The 25,454-nt window shown below is 58.0% G+C and overlaps 2 protein-coding genes across 6 annotated transcripts in view; one reads left to right on the forward strand and one right to left on the reverse strand.

Annotated features, from left to right (window-relative positions):
* The first annotated feature begins 700 nt into the window (after positions 1 to 700).
* Positions 701 to 3,794, forward strand: TFF3 (trefoil factor 3). Its single transcript, XM_045501294.1, has 3 exons — positions 701 to 833; positions 2,416 to 2,562; positions 3,562 to 3,794. Exons 1-3 carry the CDS (start codon positions 710 to 712, stop codon positions 3,573 to 3,575), a joined length of 285 nt encoding a protein of 94 aa, XP_045357250.1. The 5' UTR covers positions 701 to 709; the 3' UTR covers positions 3,576 to 3,794.
* Positions 3,795 to 10,893: 7,099 nt separating this feature from the next.
* The window catches only part of ABCG1 (ATP binding cassette subfamily G member 1), an 81,041-nt gene continuing 66,480 nt past the window's right edge, over positions 10,894 to 25,454 (reverse strand). For 3 of the 5 annotated variants that reach the window (XM_045501297.1, XM_045501296.1, XM_045501295.1), the window contains 5 exons: positions 24,587 to 24,687; positions 24,337 to 24,495; positions 23,190 to 23,308; positions 21,764 to 21,988; positions 10,894 to 11,949 (listed from right to left, as the gene is read on the reverse strand). In XM_045501297.1, coding sequence (XP_045357253.1) covers positions 11,751 to 11,949; positions 21,764 to 21,988; positions 23,190 to 23,308; positions 24,337 to 24,495; positions 24,587 to 24,687 — 803 coding nt within the window. In that variant the 3' untranslated portion in view covers positions 10,894 to 11,750. Of the gene's footprint in view, positions 11,950 to 17,800; positions 19,959 to 19,993; positions 21,989 to 23,189; positions 23,309 to 24,336; positions 24,496 to 24,586; positions 24,688 to 25,454 lie in introns of those variants that run through there. The other 2 variants (XM_045501299.1, XM_045501298.1) reach the window with 1 other exon arrangement.

The raw sequence follows: 25,454 nt of genomic DNA on the forward strand, positions 1-25,454 counted from the left end.
GAGAGAATCCCGAGCAGGCTCTGTGTTATCAGCACAGAACCCGCCACCGGGCGCGACCTTACGAACCGTGAGATCGAGACCTGAGCCCCGATCAAAGAGTCCGACGCTTAACCGACTGAGCCCCCAGGCGCCCCTGCACGGTCTGATTTTTCAAACTTACTGCACTCATTCTGTTTTTATCAAAAGATTACAGTTGATTACATTAAATGTTATCACGATAGCGAATTCGTTCATGTTAACACATTTATTAAAGTGCAGTTAATGGTAGAAATAAGTCTTACTGGAAACAATCCAAAAAGAAAGGGTGGGAATTTCAAGAGTTTCGAAGGAGAGACGACACCCGTGCGCGCAGTGCTGACTCGCTGACTTTTCAAGCACCTGAGGGTCTGGGATTAAGTGGCCTGGGCGCTGTGGCCACGGAGGTGCCGAGCCTTCATCCTGGCCTCCAGGCCGGGCTAATCCCGGCTCCCGGTAGAGGACTGTAACCCGGAGACTGGAGCCTGACCTCCCGGCTTGCTTGCTGCCACAGCGGTGGGGTGGACTTGCTCTCTCCCCCGCAGGAAGACGGGCCGCTGGGGGACTTCACAGTCCCATGCAGGCAGAAGCAGGTGCAGCCGGAGCCAGAGGGAAGGGCCGTCCCCAAACAAACAGAAGGCAGAGCCCTTGTACAAACACAGGGGTATAAATGAGTCTGCTCGGCCGACACGGCATGTCCTCTGAGCGGTCGGGTCCCCAGAGCCCGCCTGTGACCATGGAGGCCAGAGTGTTCTGGCTGCTGGCATTGGTCCTGGCCTTGGGGTCCTCCAGCTTGGCTGACGAGTATGTGGGCCTGTGTGAGTACCGTTCTGACTTTGCTCTGTAGGAAGGAGGGGCCAGGAGGTGGGGGGCAGGGGGGGGCACATAGGAGGAGGAGAAGGGACGCTAGGTCCAGGCTCGGGGGGGGGGGTGTGTGGGGGGGCTTTCTGGGGGCTAGAGGAAAGTGATCAAGCCCCCACATTGATTTATAATTGCCATTTACCAGGCACGCATGTTCCTTCCCAATAGCCCTACAAACTGGGTCTTGCTGTTTACAGACGAGGTAGCTGAGGCTCAGAAAGTTAGTAACTGGCGGCAGGCACCCCCCTCCCCGCCAGTGTTGAAACCGGGATTAGAACCCAGGTCTGCCTGGCCGGCCGGCCACCCCTCCGCCTTCTTGGCTGCAGATTTCTGAGCGACGGTGTAGGTCTTCACGCACCGTTCTGGCGCACTCGCAAGGCAGAAAGGAAAGACCGAGGAACACTGATCCCTGAAGAGCATTTTCAGCACATGGTTTTCACTTGGCCGTGGCATTGTCCCTGCAGGTGGGGGGAGGGCGGCTGTCCCACCCACCCAGCTTTGAAGACATTAGGGTGTGGCTATTATCAGGGGCCAAAGGCGGTGGTTCCCAAACGTGGTGCCTGTCAGAGTCACCAGGACAGCTTTGCGACCCCTACAGCCCAGGAGGCGCCCTTCGTGGCACAGTGCCTCTGGGGTCCCAGTGTGAGCAAATCTGGCTGGGGAACCAGCGGGTTGAGGCATTACCGCCTGGCACAATAGAGTCGGATTTTACACACTTCACATGGTTCTGTTTTTCTAAGGAAAATCCCATTAGGCAATGAGGCCGACTTTGCGGAACTTGAATTTTTTTTTAATGTTTATGTATTTTTGAAGGAGAGAGAGTGTTCAAGTGGGGGGAGGGGCAGAGAGCGAGGGAGGCACAGAATCCGTAGCAGCTCCAGGCTCCGAGCTGTCGGCCCAGAGCCCGACGCGGGGCTCGAACTCGTGAACCACGAGATCGTCACCTGAGCTGAAGTCGGACGCTTAGCCAACCGAGCCACCCAGGCGTCCCAGATTTTGCAGAACTTTAGACACTATAGGCTTGCTTCAACAACGAGTATTGAGGACAGAAGGATGTCCCAGGAGGACGTGACCAACCAAGTGCCTGGGGGACAGGGGGACACAGGAAAGAAATGGAAAATAGCATGCGCTGTGGTTTTCTGTACTGAACGTGCATCTCCTCTTACACTGTTCATTTTTTTTAAGGGGGCAGTTTGTGTTGATAACACAGTGAAGGGGAATTTGTGTCGGGGTTCAGGAGCCCCCAGATTCCCACGGGTTCCTGCCAGCTGGAGGGACCCGAGGCCCATGGACTTCCCGACAAGGCTCCAGGGGCACACGAGTGAGGGGTGTGCCCTGGCAGAGGCCAGAGTCCCCACAGAGCATACAGAAGTGTGCGTGGGAGGAGGGTGCTCCTCGAGCCGATGTTGGGGTGCGGGTGGGGTCACGTGCTTCGAACCCAGAGGCTGGGGGCGGTTGCAAACTTGCCAAATGAAGGCAGCAGCCAACACCCCGGGCCGGCAAGGGCTCCGGCCGCTGACCGGGCTTTGTTTGGGACAGCGGAGAACCTGTGTGCCGTGCCGGCCAAGAACAGGGTGGACTGTGGCTACCCCGAGATCAGCCCCGAGCAGTGTGTCAACAGGGGCTGCTGCTTTGACTCCAGCATCCCCGAGGTGCCTTGGTGCTTCAAGCCTCTGCAGGACACAGGTGAGAGGCCCCGCGAGCCCCGTGTCCCTCCCGGACCCCCCGGGAAGCCTCCAGATCCCCAGGAAGCCGCGCGCACCCGGGCGGGACGGCCAGCACCGTGACTGTCCATCGGGGAGGGGGCCTCAGCCAGAGGCATCGTGCGCAGGGAGGTCAGCTGCCAGGGGCCGTCCCCTGCCGTCCCTTTGCTCGGCGGTTTGTGCGAACTATGAAAGCAGTCGTTTCAAAAAGGTGCTCGAAGTCAAGGCACTGTGTCCAGGGAACTAGTTTAAAAACCATCCTGGAGAGAAGTGGAAAACACACAGGTTTGGGAAGTTGGGCCGACATTCGAGGCCTCGCTCGGCAAAGCATGGTCATCTGTGACGCACTCCCGGCAGACGGCAGATGGCGGCAGCACCGGGCACGGAGCCCTGGCGCCTGTCCACGCCCCGCGACCTTCCCCGCCCTGCCCCCACCGCGATGCACCCCTCCCTCCCTCGGTGTGCAGCGGGGTGCGGGACGGCCGCCCTGGGGAACCCCACGTCGGCCGCGAGCAGGTGTCTGTGCACGTGGGTGGTTCGTAGCCGGCCTCCTGAGCAATGATGGGGCCCTGCCCACGGCCCTGGGGCTTCCTGCCCCTTCCCGGCAAATCTGGGCCCGGGGGCCCAGATACAGCTCTGGGACCAGGAGGGAGCTGCCCGTTGCCTCTCTGCTGGCTGTTCCCCTACTTTGGGGCCCCTTTCCTTTGGGCCCCAAAGGGGGGGGTGCTACACCCTTTCCTTTGGGCGCTGGTGGGGGCCTTGAGATGACGCCATCTCATTTATCATCTGCCTGAACCCCTGTGTTCTGGTGGGACACGTGCTATTCTCCACGAGGCCCGACCCTCAACACTTCTCCAGGGACTGGGGGAGAATGCAGCCCAAGGCACTGACCTTGGAGGCTGTCTTGACCTTGAGAAGCGGGGCACCTGGTGGGTGGAGCCAAGGCTGGTGGTGGTGATGCATGTCTGCGCTTTGTTTCCAGAATGCACATTTTGAAGCAATGCCCACCGGCCCTGGACACCCTGGAATGCGACCTTCCATGCTCCGGGGGACCCTGCTTGCGTCCTCTGTGGGGCCGGCCGCGGCCACTCCTCCCTGCTTTTCTCCCACCCTGCTCCTGGCACGCCCTTCCACTGAGAGCTGATGCCTGGGGCCTGATGGCTTAACGAATAAAGATCCTGTGCTCAGCATGAGGGCTGCTCCTCATTCCCGAGACTCCTCCCGTGCTGTTGAGTTTTATTTCTGCCAAGTGCATTTCCTTTCTCAGCCTCTCCCGGACGGCGGGGGGTGGGGGGTGGCAGGAGGGCGTGATGGCATCTCCGGCCCGGGGCCTCCCCAGGCCCCGAAAGGCGGCCCCTAAGGCGATGCCCCTTGCGTGAGGATGTCACAGGCCCCAGGCCAAGCCCTGACACGACAGGGAGCCCGAGCGGCCTTCTCAGCGGCCACCACCTCGTGTAAATTCAGAAAAGACATTGCAAATGTAAGTTTCAAAACAAACAAACAAACAAACAAAGATCATTAGTGTCTTTCTTGGGGAAGAGAGCAAGCCAATAAAGCCATGTTCCAAACTGGCACTTTTCTGTACTTATTTACAGGTCAAGTTTAACACCTGTGACACCTCGGGCGGCTTTCTTTTTCCGTTTTCTTCTGAAAATGGCTGCAGCTCTGTAAGGGAGCGAGTCTCACCATGACGTTCCCGTCCCAAGTCCTCACGGGGTCCTAATGACGCCTAGACGCAGAGCGCCCCACCTGCCCCCTCTCCTCCTGGGACAGGTGGCTCCCCGCGGACTGTCCCCCCTATCCCCCCCGCGAGGCAGTTTCCAAGGTGGAAGCCAAGCGCGCAGCTCGGAGGATGGGCCGCCTGGTCCGAGCCACACTCCCACTGAAGAAGAGACCCGGTTTCCATCAAAACAACAAGCTTTGTTCCTGGGCCGTTGGGGCCAGGCCCCCAGAGCTGACTCTATCCCTGGAAGGGACATACGGTTGCCCTTGTCTTACAGATAAGGCAACATTAGGAGAAAGACTTAAAAAGACCCAGCCAGTGGCTTCTGCTGAGAGGGGACCACGTCAGGACACCCAGGCCTCTGAAACCAAAGCTCTGTGTGTTCCTCGTAAAGCCGAGCAGCTACTCCTGCCAGGCCGAGGGAGGGCACCTTTCCAGAAGCATCTCCGACCAAGCAGCACGTGCGAAGTGCAGCTTCCTCTCCTGGGGACGCTGCTACCCAGAGCTGTTCTCGCCCGGACACGCCCCTGGTTCTGCCTTTGTGTCCCTTTCTCCTCACAGACCGAGCCCGGCCTTTGAGGCCAGGCCGGATCTTAGCTGGAGGGGTTCAGGGGTCACCCCGGGCCCTGGGCCTTGGCCTCAGGCCATGGCGATGACCGTCAGCCATGGTCCTGGTGACCGGGCTGTGCCACACAGCCTGCTGGGTGACGGGAGGGCCACGTCCTGGCCAGTGACAAGGGACAGCCCCCCCCCCCCACCACGGAGGCACGAGGACCCCCAGACCTCGGCACCCCGCCCTTCCTGGATGCAGCTGCGGCCCAGCGGCCATCACCCTTCAGAGACAGTGCTGTCACCACCCACAGTGTCGTCACTCGCTGGCCAGATCAGAGCTACCGCTCCTCCTTCTGAGCCCTGGACACCCCGGTCCTGCCCGCTACCCCCACCCCCAGGCAGCGTCTTCTGTCCTGTTGTCTTGGACGACCCCCAGTCTTGACAGGGTCTTCCCGGGGAACTCGGAGAGACCCCAGGCCAGACTCACACATGGAAACAACCTTCACACCCAGCACAGGGGCCTCCTTCCAGAGACCTCGCTGCTTAGGAGAACCATCTGGAGGAGGGGGACTTAAGTGTTTCATCCTGGGGTTCACAGGTCTTTCCTGAACCTTCCCTCTGTTGTTCCCACAGCGGGCGCAGGGGGGTCCTCACGCAAGTCAGGCTTTGGACTGTCTGCTCCATGCTCCCTGGGGGTCCCGGGCAGCGTGAATGCTACCTGCCCCCCAAAGCCAACAGCTTCGTGAATACTTCAAAGAATGGATACAGATGATAGAGCCGTCTGAGAGGCTTCCGAAAACCTCAGAGGCCAGGCCATTAGATCAGGCTTGAGGGTGGGCTCGGCCCCGGCCCCGGCCCCGGCCAGCCAGGCAGAGAAGCTGGTCACTTCCATCAGTGCCGGGCGGACGCCCAACAGCAAGAGCAAAGTGGGTTGTTGGGTGGGCGGGGTCTCCAGGTCAGAGATTCGGACGCTAACCCAAGGTTCAAGATTCTTCCTCTCTCCAGCCTGTGTCAAAAACGAAGTGAACAAGCAAAACCTGTAGCTCACCTGTCCCCACAAAGCCTCTGGGCCAAAAAGGCCACAGACATCTGGGGACCCTGCCAGGCCACTTAAAAAAAAAAAAAAAAAAAAAAGACTCCACTAAAAATATCATTTATCTTGATCGCTGAGTTTTAGGGCAACCTTCCAATTTTGTGCCTCTCCCTGGCCCTGTCTTGAGTCCATGGGGGCCATGATATTCTCACGCACAAGTTCACAGAGCACCAGCAACCGGCCGGACTGCCGACCGCCTTGGAGGGAGATACCTCCAGCCGCCGCTCAATCCATCCACCTGGTTCGAGCCCCCAGGGCCCACCGGCTCCCTCTTCAGGTCACCACCAGTACTGCGGCTTCCTGCCCATCGTGGCTGCCACCCTACATTTCTCCCCTTCTAGAAAAGATGTATTAAGATCCCCGATCTCTCCACTACACCTACCTCCTGCCGGCACCTCTTGAGCAAAACCCCATTTCCTTGAACACCCTCAAAACTGCATAACGCACGCCTAAGTCCTATAGTTAATCCTTCCTAACACCTTCTTACTGAGATGCCCCATAATGTGCTGTGTTCCTGTGGTTTTTCGCAGGAGGACGTCGTCAAGACACAGGCTGAAGGCTTGGTGGGGTGACGGGGACGTGGGGACACATGGTCTCAACCCGTGGTCCTCAGTGGGGCCTTCACGGCCACAGGGGATGTTTGGAGATCTGTGGGTATGTCTCTTAGTGCCATATGAATGGGGGGAGGGGCTGCTGGCATCGAGTGGGCACAAAGCCAGATATGGGGGGTCTGCAGTGTGCTGGGGGGTACTGTGGATGGCCAGTGTCCTGTTGGACGCTCAGGCAGCCACAGACCTGTTTGTAATGGTTGGAGACTAGAAGTAGGTTAAAATCCTAACACAGGGGCATGTCGGGGGCTGAGCCAGTCAAGCGTCTGACTCTTGATCTCTGCTCAGATCATGACCTCACGGTTTAGAGGTTCAAGCCCCATATCGGGCTCCATGCTGACAGTGTGGAGCCTGCTTGGGATTCTCTCGCTCCCTCTCTCTCTGCCCCTCCCCCACTCACTCTGTCTCTCTCAAAATGAAAATAATAATAATAATAATAATAAATGAAATGAATAGGGGTGCCTGGGTGGCTCAGTCCGTTAAGCATCCAACTCTTAGTTTCAGCCCGGGTCATGATCTCACGGTCTATGAGTTCGAGCCCCACGTCAGGCTCTGCGCTGAGAGCACAGAGCCTGCCTGAGATTCTCTCTCTCCCTCTCCCCCTGCCCCTCCTCTGCTCTCTCTTTCTCTCAAAATAAAGTAACTTAAAAGTATTTTTTTAAGTCAATAAATGAAATAAAATAAAATCCAAAAAGCAAAGTTGTTGTCAAGTTTGGATATACCAGATTTCCCAGGAATGCAAGGGAAGCCTTCTGCGTAGTTCGGAGCTTTGGCCGAGTGGGTCATTCCCGACACGCCATCACCAGGGACAGTGCCCCACGTGCCTTGTGCCTTGTCCACCCTGGGGCTGCCTGCATCCTCGGTGCCTCAATGCCTTGCATCACTCGTAACAAGGGTGGGGGGGGGTTGGTGCAGGGGCGAGCCCCCGCCCTCACTTCTGTCTCCTCCTCCAGCTCCGGCACGCACAGCTACACAAACATGTAGCATTATCGCCCCAACATTACTTTCCCTTTACTTCTTGTATTTTCTAGGGCAGGCTGCATATTTATTTCTTTTAAACTCTGTGTGTAGGCAGGTTATTAAGTTATTAAGGATAAAATTATTAGGTATAACTTCAGTTCAGGAGATCAAGAGGGGTCTTATGAAATCCTTGCTGTAAAGAAGGGGGCTCTGCTCGGATTAGACTCCCCACCTCCCAGGGAGGCCTCTTGCCGCTTCTTGCCGGGGTCCCGAGCAAGACAGCCAGGCCCAGGAGACCCCTGCCTCCCCCGCCTCTCTTCGTTCCTGTATTTTCAATCTGAAACCTGGGTCACGGCTTTTGAACTTAAAAAACCCCAAAGGCTGACAAATGTGTCCTCTGGTTCCCCAGGACAACCTCCCTAAAGCCCCCTCCCCCTCGTCCCCAGTTCAGATGAGGGAGGGTCACCAGGCCCACAGAAGCGTGGATAACATGACCTTGGCTCCCACCTGCCCGGTACCCTGTACCTTTACTTGCCATTCAGGGGCCGTGATCCCTCTTTCCAAAACAATCCGTTTCTCCCCAGTATCCCCGCAGCTATGGAGGCCGAGTGGGTAAAACCTGGGGTCATGAACACCCAGCCCATACTGCTGAGCCCAGCCCCGCCCAAAGCGCATTGCTGGGGCCCAGAAGCAGGCATCCGGGAAGGGGTGAGGGGTCTGTGCCCCTCCAGGGCTGTGATGGAGCCGGGTGAAAACCCTAAACCCCATGGTCTGTCTCTCGCCCACCCCCTGGTCCCTCCCTCTGTCCCCACTAAAGGATCAAGGGGTTCAGTTCCAACTCCAGGAGATCTTGGCTGACCTGACCTGCATGTCAAAGTGTGTGCCCTCGAGGCCCAGGACTCCTGCAGGAATGACTGACACCCCCTCACGGCCCAGTGTACAAACCCACCTCCAGTCTCCACCAATTAAGGGGAAACTTTATCTTTGCCAAAATTTCAAAGTTCCTCCTTCTCCTCCTGTGCTTGAGCCTAACCCAGGTGTGGCCCATGCCTCCACCTCCCACCCCTGGAGATCTCCTCTGTGCTGGGGGAGAGAACAGATTGGAGGGGAGGACGGTCTCAGGGAAGCACTTGGCGCCCTGCCCCCCCCCCCCCCCCCCCCCACGGACGATGAAACAGCGGCTCAGCCTTCTTTAAGGCTCATCGCTGTCCCCGCTACGGTTCACATATTCCACTTCATTTAGCCCCACGGCAGCCCTGCGAGGTACAGATTTTAAGTGAGCAAGTGAACGCACAGAGACGTTAGGCCGAGAGCCCAAGGTCACACAGCAGAGAGAGGGACCGGAGCCAAGAGTCTGGTTCCAGGGTCCGCAGACACTCGCCCAGCAGCTCCAAGCTCTTTGAGTAGAGGAGAGGGGCTCCTTCTCAGTTCACGGCCAAGGCACTGGGTGGGGTAGTCCGTGGAGGAAAGGGGGGAAGAGGCAGATGGCTCCAGCAGTAGCAATGGCCGGATGGCTACTTTGCGTCCTGCCAGAGAGAGCTAGAGGCAGCCCCCCGACCTGCAGGCTGCCGGAGGGTCTTTGAGGGCATCCCAAATGTCCTGGGACCCCACCCAGGTGCACGCTAGCCCAGGGCAAGCTGGAGGGACAAGAGGAGCAGACATCTGGGGGATGTTTGCCGAAGCCACCCGCCCCAGCCACCTGGGACTCACTGAGCAGTGCCCCCAGGACAGACCGACAAGGACCCCGCCCCCTGGTGGAAGCCAGGACCCCGCAAGCCCCCCCAGCTCACTGGGCTGGAGAACCCCGACCCAGTTTACCCGCAAGTTCCTGGGTGGGGGCAACAGAGAAAAATCAGGTCGCTGTTTTGCACAAGGAGTTTTGGGGTGAAGGTGAGTTATGTGTTCGCTACACATCTTGTGTTGCTGCCCCAAGTCTGCAGCTGCCTCCCGCGTTCCCAGGAGCCGTGGGGAGGCCAGCCCGGGCAGGAGGAGGCGTCCGGACAGGGGCCTGGCTCCCCGAAGTGCTCCGTGTGTGCACAGGGCAGGGTGGCCTCTGTCGGCTGGGGTGTCTTTCCCCTTTGCCCCGGGTCTGACCGTCTCCAGGCGCCGCCTCACCGCGGCCGATGCCCAGAGAGGTTGTGGACGTGGAAACTAGGCCGGACCGAGCACCTGGCGTGTGTCAGATGGCGACTGAGCACACGAGACCTGCAAACCCACTGAATGCTCCGGAACCATCCGCGAGGCGGGGGGCATCTCCACCTCCTTGGCAGAGGAGGAAACAGACACAGAGCCAGTTAGTAATTTGGTCGGGAGTTTGCAGCCAGCAAGGCCGGGCTGTGAGGACGTCCCTACGGCAGGAGGCCGCCCGGGGCTCGGAGCCCTTCTAGAAGAGCGGGGTTGGATTACAGCACCTGCTGTGCATAGGCCGTTCTGGTCTGTTCCCAGCCACAGCAGTGTCTGTCTCCTGACTGGCTGAAGAAATTAAATTGTTCTGTGTTTCAACCTTGTGTAGAGGCCCCGAGGTAATCTGCTAGGTTTAAAAATGAAACACCCAAATCCAGACAAACCAAACGGGAGCGATTTCCTCTAATTACTTGCTTGCCAGGAGCCAAAGGTCCCCTCCCCCCAAGCCCAGTTCTGCCCCTGAGTCCTACGGGGTCCGCGGAGGTCTCCAAAGGGTGCAGAATCTTCCTGGGGACTTTTAAACAACAACATTCTTGGCTGGGAACAGCCGGTGTTGATAGAGCGCCCAGAGAGCGTTAACCAGTTTTAAAATTGGGGGCTAGAAGGTGCTACAGTGTGGGCCGGAAACTCTTTTTCCCTTTTCCCCAAACTGCAGTGAGAAATCATATATTTATTCTTACTTTACTGATGCGGAAGTTGAGAGAAATTTACCCGAGGACCCAGCCTTGCTGAGGTTCAAAGCTGGGACGTGCTGACTGCTCTTGTGGGGGCTACACGGACCCGACCACCCTCACAGCCTCATCAGGCTCCCTGGGCACTCAGCTGACACTGGGGCCCCCACATGGTGCCCCATAAGCCTGGTCAGAGCTCCTCTGAAATTCACACCCACCGTGGCCATTAAACCTGATTATTATCTCCGGTGATGTGTACCTGCCTTCCCCACCTCTTGAGTTTAAGTACAGCTGGGCACTAAAAGTGTGGCTTTAAGGGACGCCCGGGTGGCTCAGTCGGGTAAGCATCTGACTCTTATCGCGATCTCACAGTTTGTGGGTTCGAGCCCTGTGCTGGGCTCCGTGCTGACAGCATGGAGCCTGCTTGGGATTCTCTCTCCCTCTCTCTGCCCCTCCCCTGCTTGCCCTCTCTGTCTCTGTCTGTCTCAAAAATAAATGAATAAACGTAAACAAAAATTTTTTTGAACCAGTGCGGCTTCAACATTTATTTGGTAATGGTTCCTTCTGCGTAGGCTGCATGGCTCTGGATCGTCCCAGGATATGTTGGCTTTTCACTGGAATTCACACTCTCTTCTACGGATCTTCAAACGTTCAATGGCACACAGAGGAAGGTTTTTGTTTCACACTTAGACACGAGGGTCAGACTGGCGACAGACTCCACGGAGAAACCCCGAGAGGGAGGGGGTCAGGCGTCGCCGGGAGTCTCAGAACTGCTGCGGGTCTGGCACCTCTGAACGCAGACAGGGGAGGCACGAAAGGGGGTGGGCAGGGCCTCAGACCGTGGCCAAGTTCAGAAGAGGTGTCCTAGCGAGCCAAAGTGCCCCTTACAAGAATCCTTTCTGGGGGCAAGAAGGGCCCGGCACCGGCACCGTGTTGCATCGTAAGGGGCATCGGCTGGGGGAGTTCGTCCACCTCTGCCGGATTTTCTTGGACGGACTTCTGGACGGCGTGTGGCCCACGAATTGTCACAAGAGGCTCCTCTTTCGCTGTGCGTTTTCTCTGAGGCCCTTCCGGAACCTGGGCTGGAAATCCTCCCCTCGGACCGCTGGCCTTTAGGGCTAAAGAGGTGCGGTCGTGTCCTGGAAAGAGACATCCTTTGAGCTTCAAAGACCCCGTCGGCAAACTGGGGACAGCGGCCATGGCGACATCAGAGCGCGTTTGATAGCTGTGGCCGCAAGAGGCAGGCTGGGAAAAACCTGGAAAACCGGCACACCGTGGTCGGGCTTAGCGCCGTGGGGGGAGGCGGGGGTCTCAAACCTTCCTGAGCCGCTGGCAGTCCTTCTCGTGTGTGAGAGGCTACTTTTGAAAACGAAACGAGCTTTATGCTAATTGAAAGAAGCCAGACGCCAAGACAGCAAGCGCGTGACTGCATCTCTGTGACGTGCACAGAACAGGCACATCCAGAGACAGGAGGCACGTTCGCGGCTGCCGGTGACGGGCTGGTGGTGGGTTTCTTCCGCAGGCAACGAAGGAGTTCGGAAACTGGAGACTGGCCACGGCTGCACGAGTCTGTGAGATCCTGGAAAGCAGTGAACCGTACATGTTAACAGGGCAAATTTCACACTGAATGAGCTCGCTCTCTCTCTTTCCATACACATTATATATAATAAACACACTTGTGCTTCTAATCTCTCTCTGTGGATTTCCTGACTTTGGACAGCGTCAGACTTTCTGCTCCAAGAACTGAGTTTACTTCCAAGAGTTTACCAAGGGCCACGGTGGGGGCCGGTGCATCCTGTCCTCCGCGCCACTGGCCTTACCAGATGGCCTCTGAGGGGGCCTCGTCCCCTTCCAGGTGACCCCGGGCCGAGGGCTCTCTCCACCTTCTGCAGCTCAGGGTGCAAGAATTATTAGCTGCTCCTCACCAGACAGCTGCCCTTGCCCCTGTTGGCCTGGACGCTGCAGCCTTTCTCTGTGTTTGGTTTTGTGGGGTACAGATGGTCCCCGCTGCTCCGACCTACAAACCTTGCCAGGAGGGCTGGGCTGCTCCGTGGCCCACGGCGCACAGCCCCGGCGTCCACTAGAGGGAGCCCTTGGCACCCACGTCTGTTCTGTCATTGCTCTGGTCCAGCCACCCCTCCCCCACTTCTCACCAACCCAGCGGAATTTTCTGTCCTGGGATGTGCAGAGATCCCTTCTCCTCCTGCCACCTGCTCTCAACCGTGACACCCGGATGAGGAAATTGGGAGAAACGAATCAAGTTCCAAGGTCACTCCTGGGTGTGGCTGGATTAGCATCTCCTAAGAGCCGGAGCACAGAGCACAGACCCACAGGGCCAGCCGGCTGCTCGCATAGCAGGACAAGCAGAGGAAAGAAGGCAGCTGGGGGGAAGAGGGTTTGTCCATCAGGAAGAGCACCTGCCACAGGGCTTTATCTCTACTGCTTACATCATTGTCTTTCTACAGAACGGGGTTGCCGACACGAGACCCTTACTTTCACCGCCAAGGCCATGGCGGTGTTGTCAGCAAGGATTAGCACTCTTGGGTGGGGTAGGACCCTCTTTCCCAACAACATCCCCGGGCCTGGCGGCTTTGTTGGGGGTCTCCTGTCCCCCGCACACCTGCAGCTCCCAAGCGTCACCACGTTCGCATGTAAGGCAAGGCCAGAGGGCTGGAGACGAGATGTCAGCCACGTGGGACTGCCCCAAAGCCGCCGTGAGAGCGAGGGGGGCACACGTGGGGTCCGCGGGTCCCCGTCTTCTCTGTGCACCTGTCCTTCCTTCCACTTGCGTTTCCAGAAAGCCATCTGTGATTTAAATTGTGGGTTACAAGGATATCAGTAGAAGAATGCTGTCCAGATTTTCAGATTTATTAAAAGCCTGTTTGTTATTGTGGAAACAACCACAGCGTCTCTCCGAAGGGAAATGGCTGCAGGGATTCTGGAACGTTCCCGCGGTGATGCGCCACGCAGCTGCTGAAGTGAGAATAGGGAGGGCTGTGCCCTCCGGTCTGGAGCGCCGTCTGCGATCCGGTGGGAGGGGAGGCGAGCGGGGGCGTGGGGTGGGGGTGCTGTGTCTGCCTCTCTGGGGGAACAGACTGCTGTCTGCTTGTCCACTCCGGGTACCTCGAGGGGGGTGCCTGGGATGGGTTCGGGGCAAGATCATTCACTTTTGCATTATTTGTGAAAACAAGTATGTAGAATTTTTGTAATTTAAAGATGCAAATGAAGATAATTTTGGAAAAAGTGTGGAAGGAATGGGGATTTTGATGGGGGAAGGAGCAGAGGGGTTTGGGAGCATCTCACAAGATTTGGGGGCAGAGAAACCCGGGCAGGAAGAAGGGGTGATGAATGCTGGGTCATCGGGTGGTGGCTTCTCTCTCTGTGTGTCCCTGCGTCCACACCTTCCTCCACACCTGCAGAAGTAATCTGGTCCTCCCCATCACGGCCACACCCAGGTGATGACCCCAGAGTGACACCTGTGCCCAGGCCCAGCCTGAACCCCGGTGTTGACCTATACAGGGGCCCTTAGAACATAAAGCCACCAGAGCTGACTCCTGGGGACACTCGCCCATCATCGTGCCCCTCGGCAAAGTACCTGGGAGAAGTTTCCTCTAGTCGTGGGGGATGGGTTCCCGCAGCCACTTCCTGTGACAAAACAGATTCTCCTCCTTAGCCTTCAACCCCACAGTGTCTTCTTCCCACGTGGGGGGATGACGCAGGGGTCAAAAGCCCTGGCTCCCTGCGAGACCGTCACCATCTGATTTCAGCCTCCATCACTCGTCTTGGGCCAGCTGTGAAATCTCTAAGAACCTCGCTTCCTCATCTGTGGTTCTCCGGCCCCGCCCGAGGAGAGCGTTTAAATGAGATAGTCCACGAAAAGGCACTTGACCCGTCCTCCCGCAGAACCAGTGGGGGCTGCCCACCACACCACTACCAGTCTTGTTCCTCTTCCCATCCATTACAACACCAGCTGAGCCAATGGCTCCATCAAGAGCGAGTTTCTGCCAGACCCCGGGCCCCATTCGCCCGGCAGGTGCGAGCGCTGGCATTGTGGAAAGCAAGAAGGAGAGAGAAGGAGAAATCTGAAAATAACAATGCTTTATTTGACTTATGTCACATTTTCATAAGTGGCATCTAGTTTCAGAGAACAAAGTTCAGGTCTGCAAAAAACGCACGTACAAATCTTCTAAGGAAGTAACTCTACAGAAATGTACACAACAGGACCGAAGCCTGTAAGGTACAGTTAGAAAGCTCACATCCTAGGGTCTGCTTGGGTCTCTGTTCCAACGGAGTGGACAGCCCCCGAAACACGTACCCGAGAGAGCCGACGTTATTTTTAAATATATATATTTGTATATACGTATGTACGTACACGTGTGGTGTTTATCTACAACGGTGCAAACCTCTCGCAGAGCGCAGGCGACGGTATTCCCTAAATAACAATGGCAAGATTGTTGCAAAGTCATCCATACCGTATTTTAAAAACCAGGGATTATACAATCACAGATTAGGTATACAGATATATGCACGTGTTTGCACGCTGATTGAAAACGTTGCTTGCATTGACTCTTGCTTTGGGACAACAAAGGGATAACACTCGGTAGCGACTCATCAGATGAAAGGCAACGACTGGCCACCTGCTCACACACCCACTATGTCTGCAAAGGAAAATGCAAACAAGGCTCAAAGGGCTGGTTACAGACAGTAACTTTGTTTTAAACATACACGTTCTGCTGAGAAACTACTCTTTCAGCCCCTTCTACAGTGACCCTAAGATTATAGAAACGGGAAACCCACTGTGCGGCTTCAGTGGCCCATTTTATCAGCAACTCGGACGAGAGGACTCTTTCTACCGTTTTCGAGTGGCCGAGAACTTAAAAATGAGATGTTGATGGCGACGCTCGGGCGTCATGGAAATGTCATGGGAAAGAGACCCCGGGGGGGGTACACGAGGACAGAATTGGCAAAAACAATTATACAAGGTAAAACAAATAAGAACAAAGAACAAAGAACAAAAAATAAGAACAAAATAGCTACCACGACCATTGAAATACTTCCAGGAAAACCAAGACCCGTGGGACCGTTCGGACCGAGCTGCACCCTGAGATCTCCAGGAACCCCAGGCCCTGGGGCTCCCAACCTTCACCCTGTGTTCCCCATGACTTTTACCTCCCCCTCCGCCTAATCATTCCGTCCAGCGGGCGAGGGCACATTCGGGGTGGCCCAGGAGGGGAGGCCGTTTTGGTGACCTGTGCGGCAGAAATGGGCCAGCGGTTTCCCCCAGCTCCCTGTGCGCCCCCAGGCTGTGCTGGGATCTGTTGCTGGGCCAGCCCTCAGGGCAGGTGGGGCAGAGGAACACCGTCCACCTGTGAGCTGCTGGCAAGGGCTTTCCTTCCCCGGGGGGGACTGGTCTGGCGGGGGGGGCCTTGAGAACTGGGCCCAGCGGGCCTGCAGTGGAACGTCACCGGGGCGTTCTGTCGCCCACCGGCCTGGCCCCAGCACCCCCCCCCCCCCGGCCCGCCCGGCCCTGCTGCGCGTGGCGAACGCCTCCCGCGTGCAGAGGTGAAATGCCGTTTAACTGTACACAACACCAGGGCCACGTTTAAGTTCATGTGCAAAGTGTAGGCCAAAGGCACCCAAAGGCGACAAACGGGATTCTCTCTTCCGTTCACGCAGATGCTCCAGGACAGGGAGGACCTGCCCCACGGAGGAAAACCTCAGCTCCGTGTAGCAATGTCGAGTTTTGCTGCTGCTTCTTTATGTGGCTTGGGGCTCGTGCCGCTCCCAAGATTTGGTGCTCCTGCTTAGGGGCTGAGGGAGGACCCTCCGGAAACCGGGAATTGTAAGCTCGGCGAGAAAGGCACGCGCGCCCGGGGTCACGTCCTCGGTCGAGACCATGGGGGGTCTCCCGGGAAGGAGGAGCGGATCGGGCCAGCCCAGCCCTCCAGCCGTGACGGACCCCCAGGGCTCTGCCTCCTCCGTCCTGCAGCCTCAGAAAGCCGGGGCCCGGACAGAGCTGCAGACTCCCCCCACCCCGCCCCTGCGATCAAACAAGGACACTCCATGCTCTGGCTTCCTCCTCTTCTGCTTCGCGATGGTCTTTGTGCTGCGGGAAAGCCCCCAAGCTGTGCCCCCACCAGGGACAGTCCCTTCCCCGGGCCGCAACACGGTACCTAATGTGCCTGGTCGTTTTCTCCTTCGAGACGCCAGGGGGACTATTTCTGAGAACAGGGAGGCGTCAGGGGCTGAGCCTGACCTAAGCTCATTTATACAAACCGGGTTGACATAAACGCACGGCGGATTCCCTCGGCCGGCCTCCGTGCGCCCTCGACCCGGCCACACAAGCGTCTGTTGGAGGAACGACTGCAAGCTGGCATGTTCAGAGGTAACGTACGAAATCGGGCTCGGGCTAAACCCTTCCGTCTGCGCCAAGATGAGAGAAAGAAACGGGAAGAATGTGCAGTGGTTCTCGGAAAACCCAGCTACACCGCCTGGAAGGGCGGGCGTGGGCGTCACCTTCGCTCTGCCTTCCTGCCCTGGACGCTTGCGTTTCACAAACCGGCTGAGCTGAGCCCGCCGTGAGGCGTCTTCCCTGCCCTGCCAGCCTCTGGCCCCAGGGAGGCCCCCGGTCTTTGCAGAGGGCGATGATCCCAGAGGAGTCCAAGGACAGTGACCCAGAAGGGCCGAGGCGGGACTGGTCCCACGCATGGGGTGCCCTCCGATCTTGCAGGCCACCTTCTGTCCCCGTCACTTAGGATTTGCAGGGGCCAATCGTTGTGCCACTTAGCTCAGCCCGGCTCTCTGCTTGTTTCCCAGAGGTGGGAGCGAAGACCCGTTTGAAGGCCAGGCCTTAAGCACCACTACCCTTAAGTCCTTGCTCCGGGGGAGCTAAAGCAGTGCACAGCACCGGCCTCCTTCCGGGCCCCGCTCACGTCCGCCTGGGGAGCCAAGCCTAGGGAGAACATGCTTTCCCCATCACAGCCGCCTCCACAGAGGCCAGGCCAGAGAAGTGGGTGTCCGGGAGAGCAAGGAGAGGGGGATATTCCTCTGCAGAATGGCCACCAGTGCCTGTGTCCCCGGAGCTCACTCCAAGACGGAGGGGATTGGAGAGGAAGGGGCACAAGGGCCACAGCGCACTGGGGGGCTCGGCCCTGTTTGAGGTTGTGGCCGACACTGACAGGGCAGGAGGAAGTGGGCGGGGGTCTGGGAGAACAGAGCAAAAGCACAAAGCTTTAAGACACCACATGGTGTCCGGAGAGGAAGGTGAATTTACAAGCGGGTGTGTTAGACCAGAACGCCAAGTAACAAAGCGAGAATCTTACTAGACACACAACAAATGTATTCCAAATGCAACCTAAGAACCCATTTTACCTAGTAAGATTTAAGCAAATCATTCTGAACTGGAAGCATTTAACACTGAACACAAGCGAAATGTTTTATGTAAAATATTTTATTAGCAGTCTCGATTTCTTAAAAGTTATCTAACTTTATATTCACACACTCTGCACTTCCCCGTCTTGGGTGTTGTGTTTGACCCTTGGTCACATTCACACGGCACTGGATGTGGGAGCCTCAGCGGAATTTGACTACGCTCTTAGCCATCTGCACGGCAGGCATGAAGTGGAATTTTCTCCCACCTTCTGGGAATAAAGGATGACGGAGAATTCGGAGACGGAGCACGTGTGCGTGCACACACACACACACACACACACACACACACCAGCCCTCTCTAGCCCGAGCTAATTCTCAGGTACGCCACTTTAGGAAGCCAAGACCAGGCCGGGGCAGAGGAAGGCACCTCTCCACGAGACAGGAGTCAGCTCAGCCTCCAAGGCCAGAGGGACAACCCCATGCCGGGCGATGGTGTGGGGGGAGGGTAGGGGCACGGGCCACCCTCCTGTCTCAGCTTTCTGTTTGGTAGCAGCCAAGTCCATAATGAACAGCCACTAAGCTAGTATTCTAGTATTGCACTTTATGCTTTAGGAAGTATTTTCGTGTGTATTTGTACATCACAAAGAGGAGGCAACAGGGCAAAGCAAAAAAAAAAAAAAAAAAGACCTGGGGTCAGACCCCCACTCAAATTTCCAGTGCGCTCTTCCCTGGTGTCGGACTGAGACCTCGCCCGTCCTCCCCCGCCCGGCCTTCTGCATCTGCAGAATGAATACAACCCCCGCCCCATCACCTGCCACCCTGGAGGCCAGGTCACCTCTGGGTTCCCTCCCCCTGGGCCCCCAGGGCCTGAGACACTAGCACCAAGCACGTGGGGAGCACCAATGACCGCGTTTGCTGAGGGAGGGGATGAACAGAGGACCCCCGCGGCTCCTGGCTCAGTGTCCGGGACAACCAGCAGGGAAAACACGCTCAGTACACGGCGGCCCGGGCTTTCCGTCCTCTCAGCCAAACCACAGAAGGTGACTCCACCTGTCCCTGACCTCCCGGTCATGCTCCCTGGGAACGTGGCCTTTTTGTGGGTCTCTGGGATGAGCTTTCTCCTGGTCCCGAAGGCCCCTTGCCCGAGGTGACGTCACCAGACTCCAGCATCTTCCATATACGGGGTTTCTTCCCTCCCTGGGGAGAGCTCCCCATGGCACCCACGCGGGACCCTTGGAAGGACTGCCCCCTCCGGCTGGACCTCAGCGAGACCAGGAGCAAAAACGGGCACGATCCTACGGTGGCACCCGTGGAAGGCTCCCCAGGTACGGCTGGCACCAGACCCCAGGCCCCGCAGCTCCCCCTTCTCGCCTGACAAGCCGAACTTGGAAGCCAGACCCTTTGGACTCGAGCTTTTGCCTCTCCTAACACCGCAGGGGCTTCACGTCTCTCACGCAAGATTTCGCTCTTCCCTCTAAATGAAGAATCACAGAGACGAGAGGAGGCATTGCATTCAGAACTCACGACGAGAATTAAATCTGGGCAGCTGGCCTCGATGCAGTCCCAGCAGGTGGACACCCCCCTCTTAACCGCAACGAGTTCAAAAACAAGTCAACAGGTTGTCTGGACGTTAGCTTAGGTCATCCGAGTGAGACGCTGTACCCAGCAACCTGGGGACGCAAGGAACACCGTTTGCATCGCTGTCGCCCAGGGTCTGTGTGAAGGCGCCAGCGGGGGGCGCCTGCTGCTGACGGGGGAGGGACGGCATCCCGGGACTGACCGCCTCTCTCAAGGCGCCCCAAGGTCTTTCTGAGCAAATCCCCTGCCTGGCCACGACGGTACTCGTGACACACACCAGTTAGCGCCCTGTTGCTTTGCACATGCATTCTCCTCGACAGCGGACAGCCTCACATCCGCCAGATCTGCCCCCTACCCGTCTACATCTATTAAGGGACAAATGTAATTTCTCAAGAGTGGAAAATGGAAAATGCAGGGAGCGTGCGCTCCTAGGGAAATATTTCCTTCTGAGGACGCAAGGACACTTGGAAACTAGATTTTCGGTCTCAAGGAATCTGTTTCCTTCTGAAATGGCTGAGACACCGCACGGTGGGCTCGGGTCACAAATGGTGCCTGGTAGGGGGAGGGCTGGGTCCTGCATTGCAGCTCCCGGCCAGCCCGTCCTTAGCAGGGTCACAGACCTGCCTCCAGAGGGCTCACCTGGAGGGAAAGAGGTCTTTAAATACCCAGGGCACCTGATGTCACTGTGGCGTGACCAAAGCCATCCCCCCGGCCCCACCCCCTCTCTATTTCACCAGGCTGTTCCCATGTGGGACTTCCTACCTGTGACACCTTGCAGGCAAATCTGTCTTGAAATTAAACGAAGACTTTTTATGGCGCCTAAAAAGCGATCCTGGTTAAATCGCTTCACCTGGCCGGTGATGCCCCATTTGCACAGAACCATGAAACTGAAAGCTACGTTGTAACATGTCTCCACTGTGTTTACTAAAACGGATCAAAGCGGGAGCAAAGGGATCACCAAGTATCTGTGAGTCAAATCCATGCGCCGGCAAAATCTGAACGCTCTCCATTCTCTTCAAGTAGGAAATAGAAGCTTTGGGAACACAGCTGAGGAGGCGCAGAACCTCTCAGGGCTGAAAGCGGCCTTGAAGACGGCCCGGCGCTACCGTTCACGGACCAGGAGATCCAGGCTCAGGGCGGGAAGGAGCCAGAGTCGCTAGGAGACCCCGGCCCCAGGGCAAGGAGATTCCCAGGGGGCAACACTCCATTCCCTTCTCTGGCCTCTTCCGACCTCCACCCTGTGGTCACACTGCCTCCGACGGCTGGTAGGCGCCCAGGCACCTGGTAGCAAGCCAGAGGCCGTTTACCCCCCCCCCCCCTAGATGCACCCTGGACTTCCTTCACGGGGAAGAAGGAGCTTCTGGTCCGCGACATCGCCACCAGCCCAGCCAGGGCTGAGAAGGAGGAGATGCCACCGAAACGGGGCTTGGCAGGTGGCATTGCCCACAACCCTGTCCACCGCCTGGCCAAACCACAGGCGTCTCGGCCACACGGTGTTCGCCGCTTTCTTGCAAAGGCCTTGGATGCTCTGGGGTCTGGGCACCCTCCCCACCGCCCCCCCCCCAGCCACAGTGGGGTCCCCTCACGGCCCTCCGTGTGACCCCCTGGACTTTCCGCGAGCCCAGCACCCCCAGCTCCGTGGAGGTAGGTGATGTGATACGTGGGGAGAGAGACACACGGGTAAAACATCAACAAAGCCAATTTTCTGGACATGTTGTAGGCAAAATTAAGGTGTTCAGAGAGTTAGGAAGAAATAAACAATATGTTTTGCTTAAGATAAGAAGCACGGGGGGAAACAGAAGGCTTGGGGGGCGTCGGCCAACCTCACCCTCCAGCTCTCCTCACGACTTCTTGAAATTCCGGCGCGGCTGAGCGCGTGCGGCTCCAGAACCTTCTCTCCGCCGGGGACCGCGTCTCCATTTTTTACAGCTTCAGCCCGAAAAACGAGACCAGCCCCGCGGTGAAGTTCAACCCCTCGCCTCTCGAAGCAAAGTGTGTCATTTACCCTGAATCGTGTTCTTCGACGAATACTAAAAAGATACAGTTTCTTCAAATGGATGAGAGTTATCGGCTTTTGGCTTGGAAGGTGACTTCTCCGTGGAGAAGGAGGCAGACCGTGGGGGGGGGGGGGTGACGGCGACAGTCATGAGCGGGGCCGCGGGCGCTGGCCTTCCTCCCCGGCCGCCCCGCCGCCGCGTTGTGAAATGCTGCTCGCGGACACACCTCTACACCTGCTTCCCCGGCGGAGCCAGAAAGGGGGACGGAGCGAAGGCCCGGCCGGGCTGCGCGGACGGGGCGGCCTGACGCCCGCGGCCCGAGGGCGCTGCCAGGGCTGGGTGGCGGGGGTCCCTGTGTCCGCGGGCACGGCCCTGCCGCCGCGATCCTACAAGCCACCCTGGGCCGCACTGTCTACTCCGCCCTCTGCCGGCACTCCGGTGTTTTACCTCTCGGCCCGGATCTTGTATCTCAGGACAAAGTAGGCAATGAGGCGCAGGGAGATGAAGAAAACCCCCAGGACGATGAAGTCCAGGTAGAGCTTGGCGTCCTCCACGTCCAGCTCCCGCAGGATGGCCTCTGACTTCTGGAAGTGGCACGTCTCGTCGATGCCGCAGTGCAGGTCCTCCCGGTCCAGGCCGTAGATGGACAGGATGACCCCTTCGAACCCGTACCTGCGGAGGAAGGCACAGAGCGTGAACACGGCTCTGCCCGCGGCCAGGGGACCCCGCAGCCCCGCGCGGGGGGGGGGGGGGGGGGATCCGGGTGGGCCCCCAGCCAGCCCTGACCCACAGCGTGGCCGCCCTCCCTTCCCCAGACCTGTCGTCACGGAGATACCTCCCAGCCCTGCAACGTCGTCCCCAGACAAACGCATCCAGCGGCTTGGCTGAGGCCTGTCCACTTTTTGTCTCCTCCAGAGCCTCCTCCCGAAAAACCAAACCGGACACACAGTAGGGATTCGTTCAGTGGGGAAATGAATTGAAAACTCTTTGATCAGGGCGCCTGGGGGGGCTCAGTCGGTTAAGCGTCTGACTCTTGGTTTTGGCTCAGGTCACATGATCTCACGGTTCGGGAGATCGAGCCCCGCGTCGGGCTCTGCACTGACAGTGCAGAGCCTGGTTGGGATTCTCTCTCTCCACCCCTCCCCTGCTCATGCTCTCTCCCTCTCTCTCTCTCAAAATAAAGAAATAAAAAATTTTTAAAAAGCTCTCTGATCACCTCTGATATTACATACTTTTTTTTTTAAATAGTTAGGACCTGAATACATCTGGGTCTGAACTGACATGCTAGAAAAGGAAAGCTTCTTCCCAGCTTCGGATCTCAGGCGTCACCCGGAGTCGCTACAGCTGGGGGAGGCGAGCTCTGAAGGCGGGCGCTGTCCAGTGAGGCCAACGTGCCAGGAAGCCCCCAGCACAGAGGACGAGGTCCGGGCGCCACAGTGCCGAGGGGCCAGGACGCTCTTGGTCGAAAACAGTAGGATGTTTAAAACATGACTTGGTTTCTCCTGGATTTACACGCGGTCAGAGTGACGGGTGCTGTTCGTTCCCGAGAGGAACGAGGTTCCTAAGGTGAAAACACTCTCCCCACGGCAGCTCTCCAAAACAGGCGGAATTTGGGGGTCCACAGTGGCTCCTCCAAGGCACAAACTGCTAGTATTTATTTTATCCTTATGTGTGTGTGTGTGTGTGTGTGTGCGTGTGTGTTGGTGATGATGGGAACACGTAAGACTTAGGGAAAAAAATGAAAGGCACCAACGGCCTTGGATCTGTAATGCAAGCATCATGCTGGCCTGTAGCTGACGGCTGAGAAGTGGCTTTTGTCCCCTCCCTCTGTGTGCACAGCGCTCCGAGTGATGAGAGACGTCACACACGCTACCTGACATAGGAGATGTATGACATCCACTGCAGGTAAGCTGGGATCGTGTCGAAGCTGACGAAGAACCCCGAGAAGAGGAGGACGGGGATGGCCGTCACAGGGCCCACAAAGGTTGCCACCTGGCGGGACGCAGAGAGCACGTGCTCAGAGGCGGCAGGGGGGAGGTCCCGCCCGATTTCCTCAAGTGTCCCCAGAAGGCCATCCCCCACGTGTCTGCAGGGTCAGCAGCAGCCGGGGCCGGGCCAGGGTGTCAGGCTGGGGCCCACGAGGCCAAGATGGCACGAAGGAGCCCCCGTCCTCCAGCAGCAGGGAGCGGCTGGGATGTTGGGCTTGGAGATCAGCGGGCCCCAGCAGAGGGGACGGGAGGCAAAGAGACAGAGCCTTCTGCAGGGCTGCAGCGGGGACCGCAGTGACTGGCGGTGAGGCAGCAGGAACAGCACCTGGGGGGTCGGACAGCCAGGTGCTGCCACCGCGTCCGAGGGAGGAAGGGCCGTGAGCGCTATCCCCTGGGCACCCACTGCGGCCGGTGGGCCCAAGCACTTTCCACGGCCATCCCGGGGGTACCATCGCTATTCCCGTCTGTGGAGTGGGGGGCCACCCTAGGGGCTAAGCAGGTGGGGCTGGCGGGTTGGGGGGCAGGGCAGTGCCGGACACGTGAAGGGCACGTGAAGCCCCAGAGAGCACGTGGAGGGGCTCGGGGCAGGGTGGGGGCACAGACTGCAGCTGGGGGGGGGGGGTCCACGGGGTAGTGGAGTGGATTCCCCAGAGGCTGCAAACCGCAGGACTCGGAGCCAGCTGCGTGAGCCTGACCAGACCGTGTTGCCTCTTGGGCCTCAGTCTCCACATCTGTGAAATGGGGACAGCATCCCAGCTAGCGGGAGGGCGTGGGGGGGGCTCCATGAGCTATCATGTGCCACCCGAGGGCACCTGCTGGTGGCAGCGTACCAACCCTGACCCTGGCCACAGCGGTGTGAGTCCTTCCCCAGGGAGCGACCAGGTGAAGCCGATCCAGGCGGTCAGGACAGAAGCGAGAGGGGGGTTTGGGGAGGAGGGGTGGTACTGAGCCCCCGCCAGGGCAGCAGCCCCGGCCGCACCGGCCCAGGTGGGGGAAGGGAGGCCCCTCAGGTGGTGTTTCCTCCGCCGGTACCTGCAGGGACGTCGAGGCAGCTCCAATCAGCAGACCCAGGGACTGCGCCACCAGAGAGGTCATGGTGCCCAGCGCGGCAAACAGGACGAACCTCACGGCGTCGGACGGCTGTGACGTCATCCAGTACACGATGCTGCAGTAGGCCACCGGGAACATGATCTGGAAGCGCAGGGTCCGTTACGCCCCCTGCAAGCGGCTGCCTCCCCCCACCCCCTGCCCCTCCTCCAACCTCGCCCCTTCATTCACACACCTGGAAGGGGACATCGGCCATGGTCTTGGCCAGGTAGTAGGCTTTCAGGCTGTACCAGTAGTTCAGGTGTTCCCGGAGGAACACTCCCATCTCCAGGGGGACTAGGAGACAGAAGGATGGAAGAGGGGTCGGGCGGACGTCCCCGGCCAGCTGCAGACGCGCCCAGGCGACCCCGTGCTGAGCTGGAGGCCGGGGCCTGGGCCTGTGTGCGTGCAGCGCTCAGAGACGGAGGGAAAACATGTGAAGTGAATCACCAGCCTGGAAAAACTGCCAACTGGTTTTATAACCCGAAGAGGCACCGAGCGGAAAATCAAAGCGCGGAGGACGTCTCCTCGGAGACCGAGCGTTATTTCAGTGATGCGCTCAAGTAGTTACGACTAACCTCACCGCTGACCAATGTGAGTCCTTCCGTGGGCAAGAGCCCCCAGGCTGGTCCTGAGGATTCAGGGCCGTTTAGGGCGGCAGCACTCGGGCCGGGGGGCGGTTTTTACGCCAGAGTTCACGGTCGGCCCGAAGTGAGCAAGGGCAGTGCACTCACAAACAATCCGGAACGACACAGAAATCCATCCAGAATAGCTTTACCCGCTGGCAAACTTGGCCACAGCAGGCTCCCTTAATAAGTGAACGAGGCCATGCTACCCCAGTAAAATTTGAGGGATTCCTGATCAGAACACCTTTCAGAATCCCCCCATCAGCCTTCCTCCATGCTTACAGATATGTCATTAGTGATTAATTCCTTTGCCTTAAACATGGTATGTATTTTCTCGTCTAAGAGAAAATATGATAGTACCTGTCAACCGAGAAAATGGCACTTCGAAGAACCAAGATAGTACGCGTCAGAAAAGTCATCTGTGGGCCACGCCCCGGT

This window comes from Leopardus geoffroyi, chromosome C2 (assembly GCF_018350155.1).
Source record: "Leopardus geoffroyi isolate Oge1 chromosome C2, O.geoffroyi_Oge1_pat1.0, whole genome shotgun sequence".
Classification (NCBI taxonomy): Eukaryota; Metazoa; Chordata; class Mammalia; order Carnivora; family Felidae; genus Leopardus; species Leopardus geoffroyi.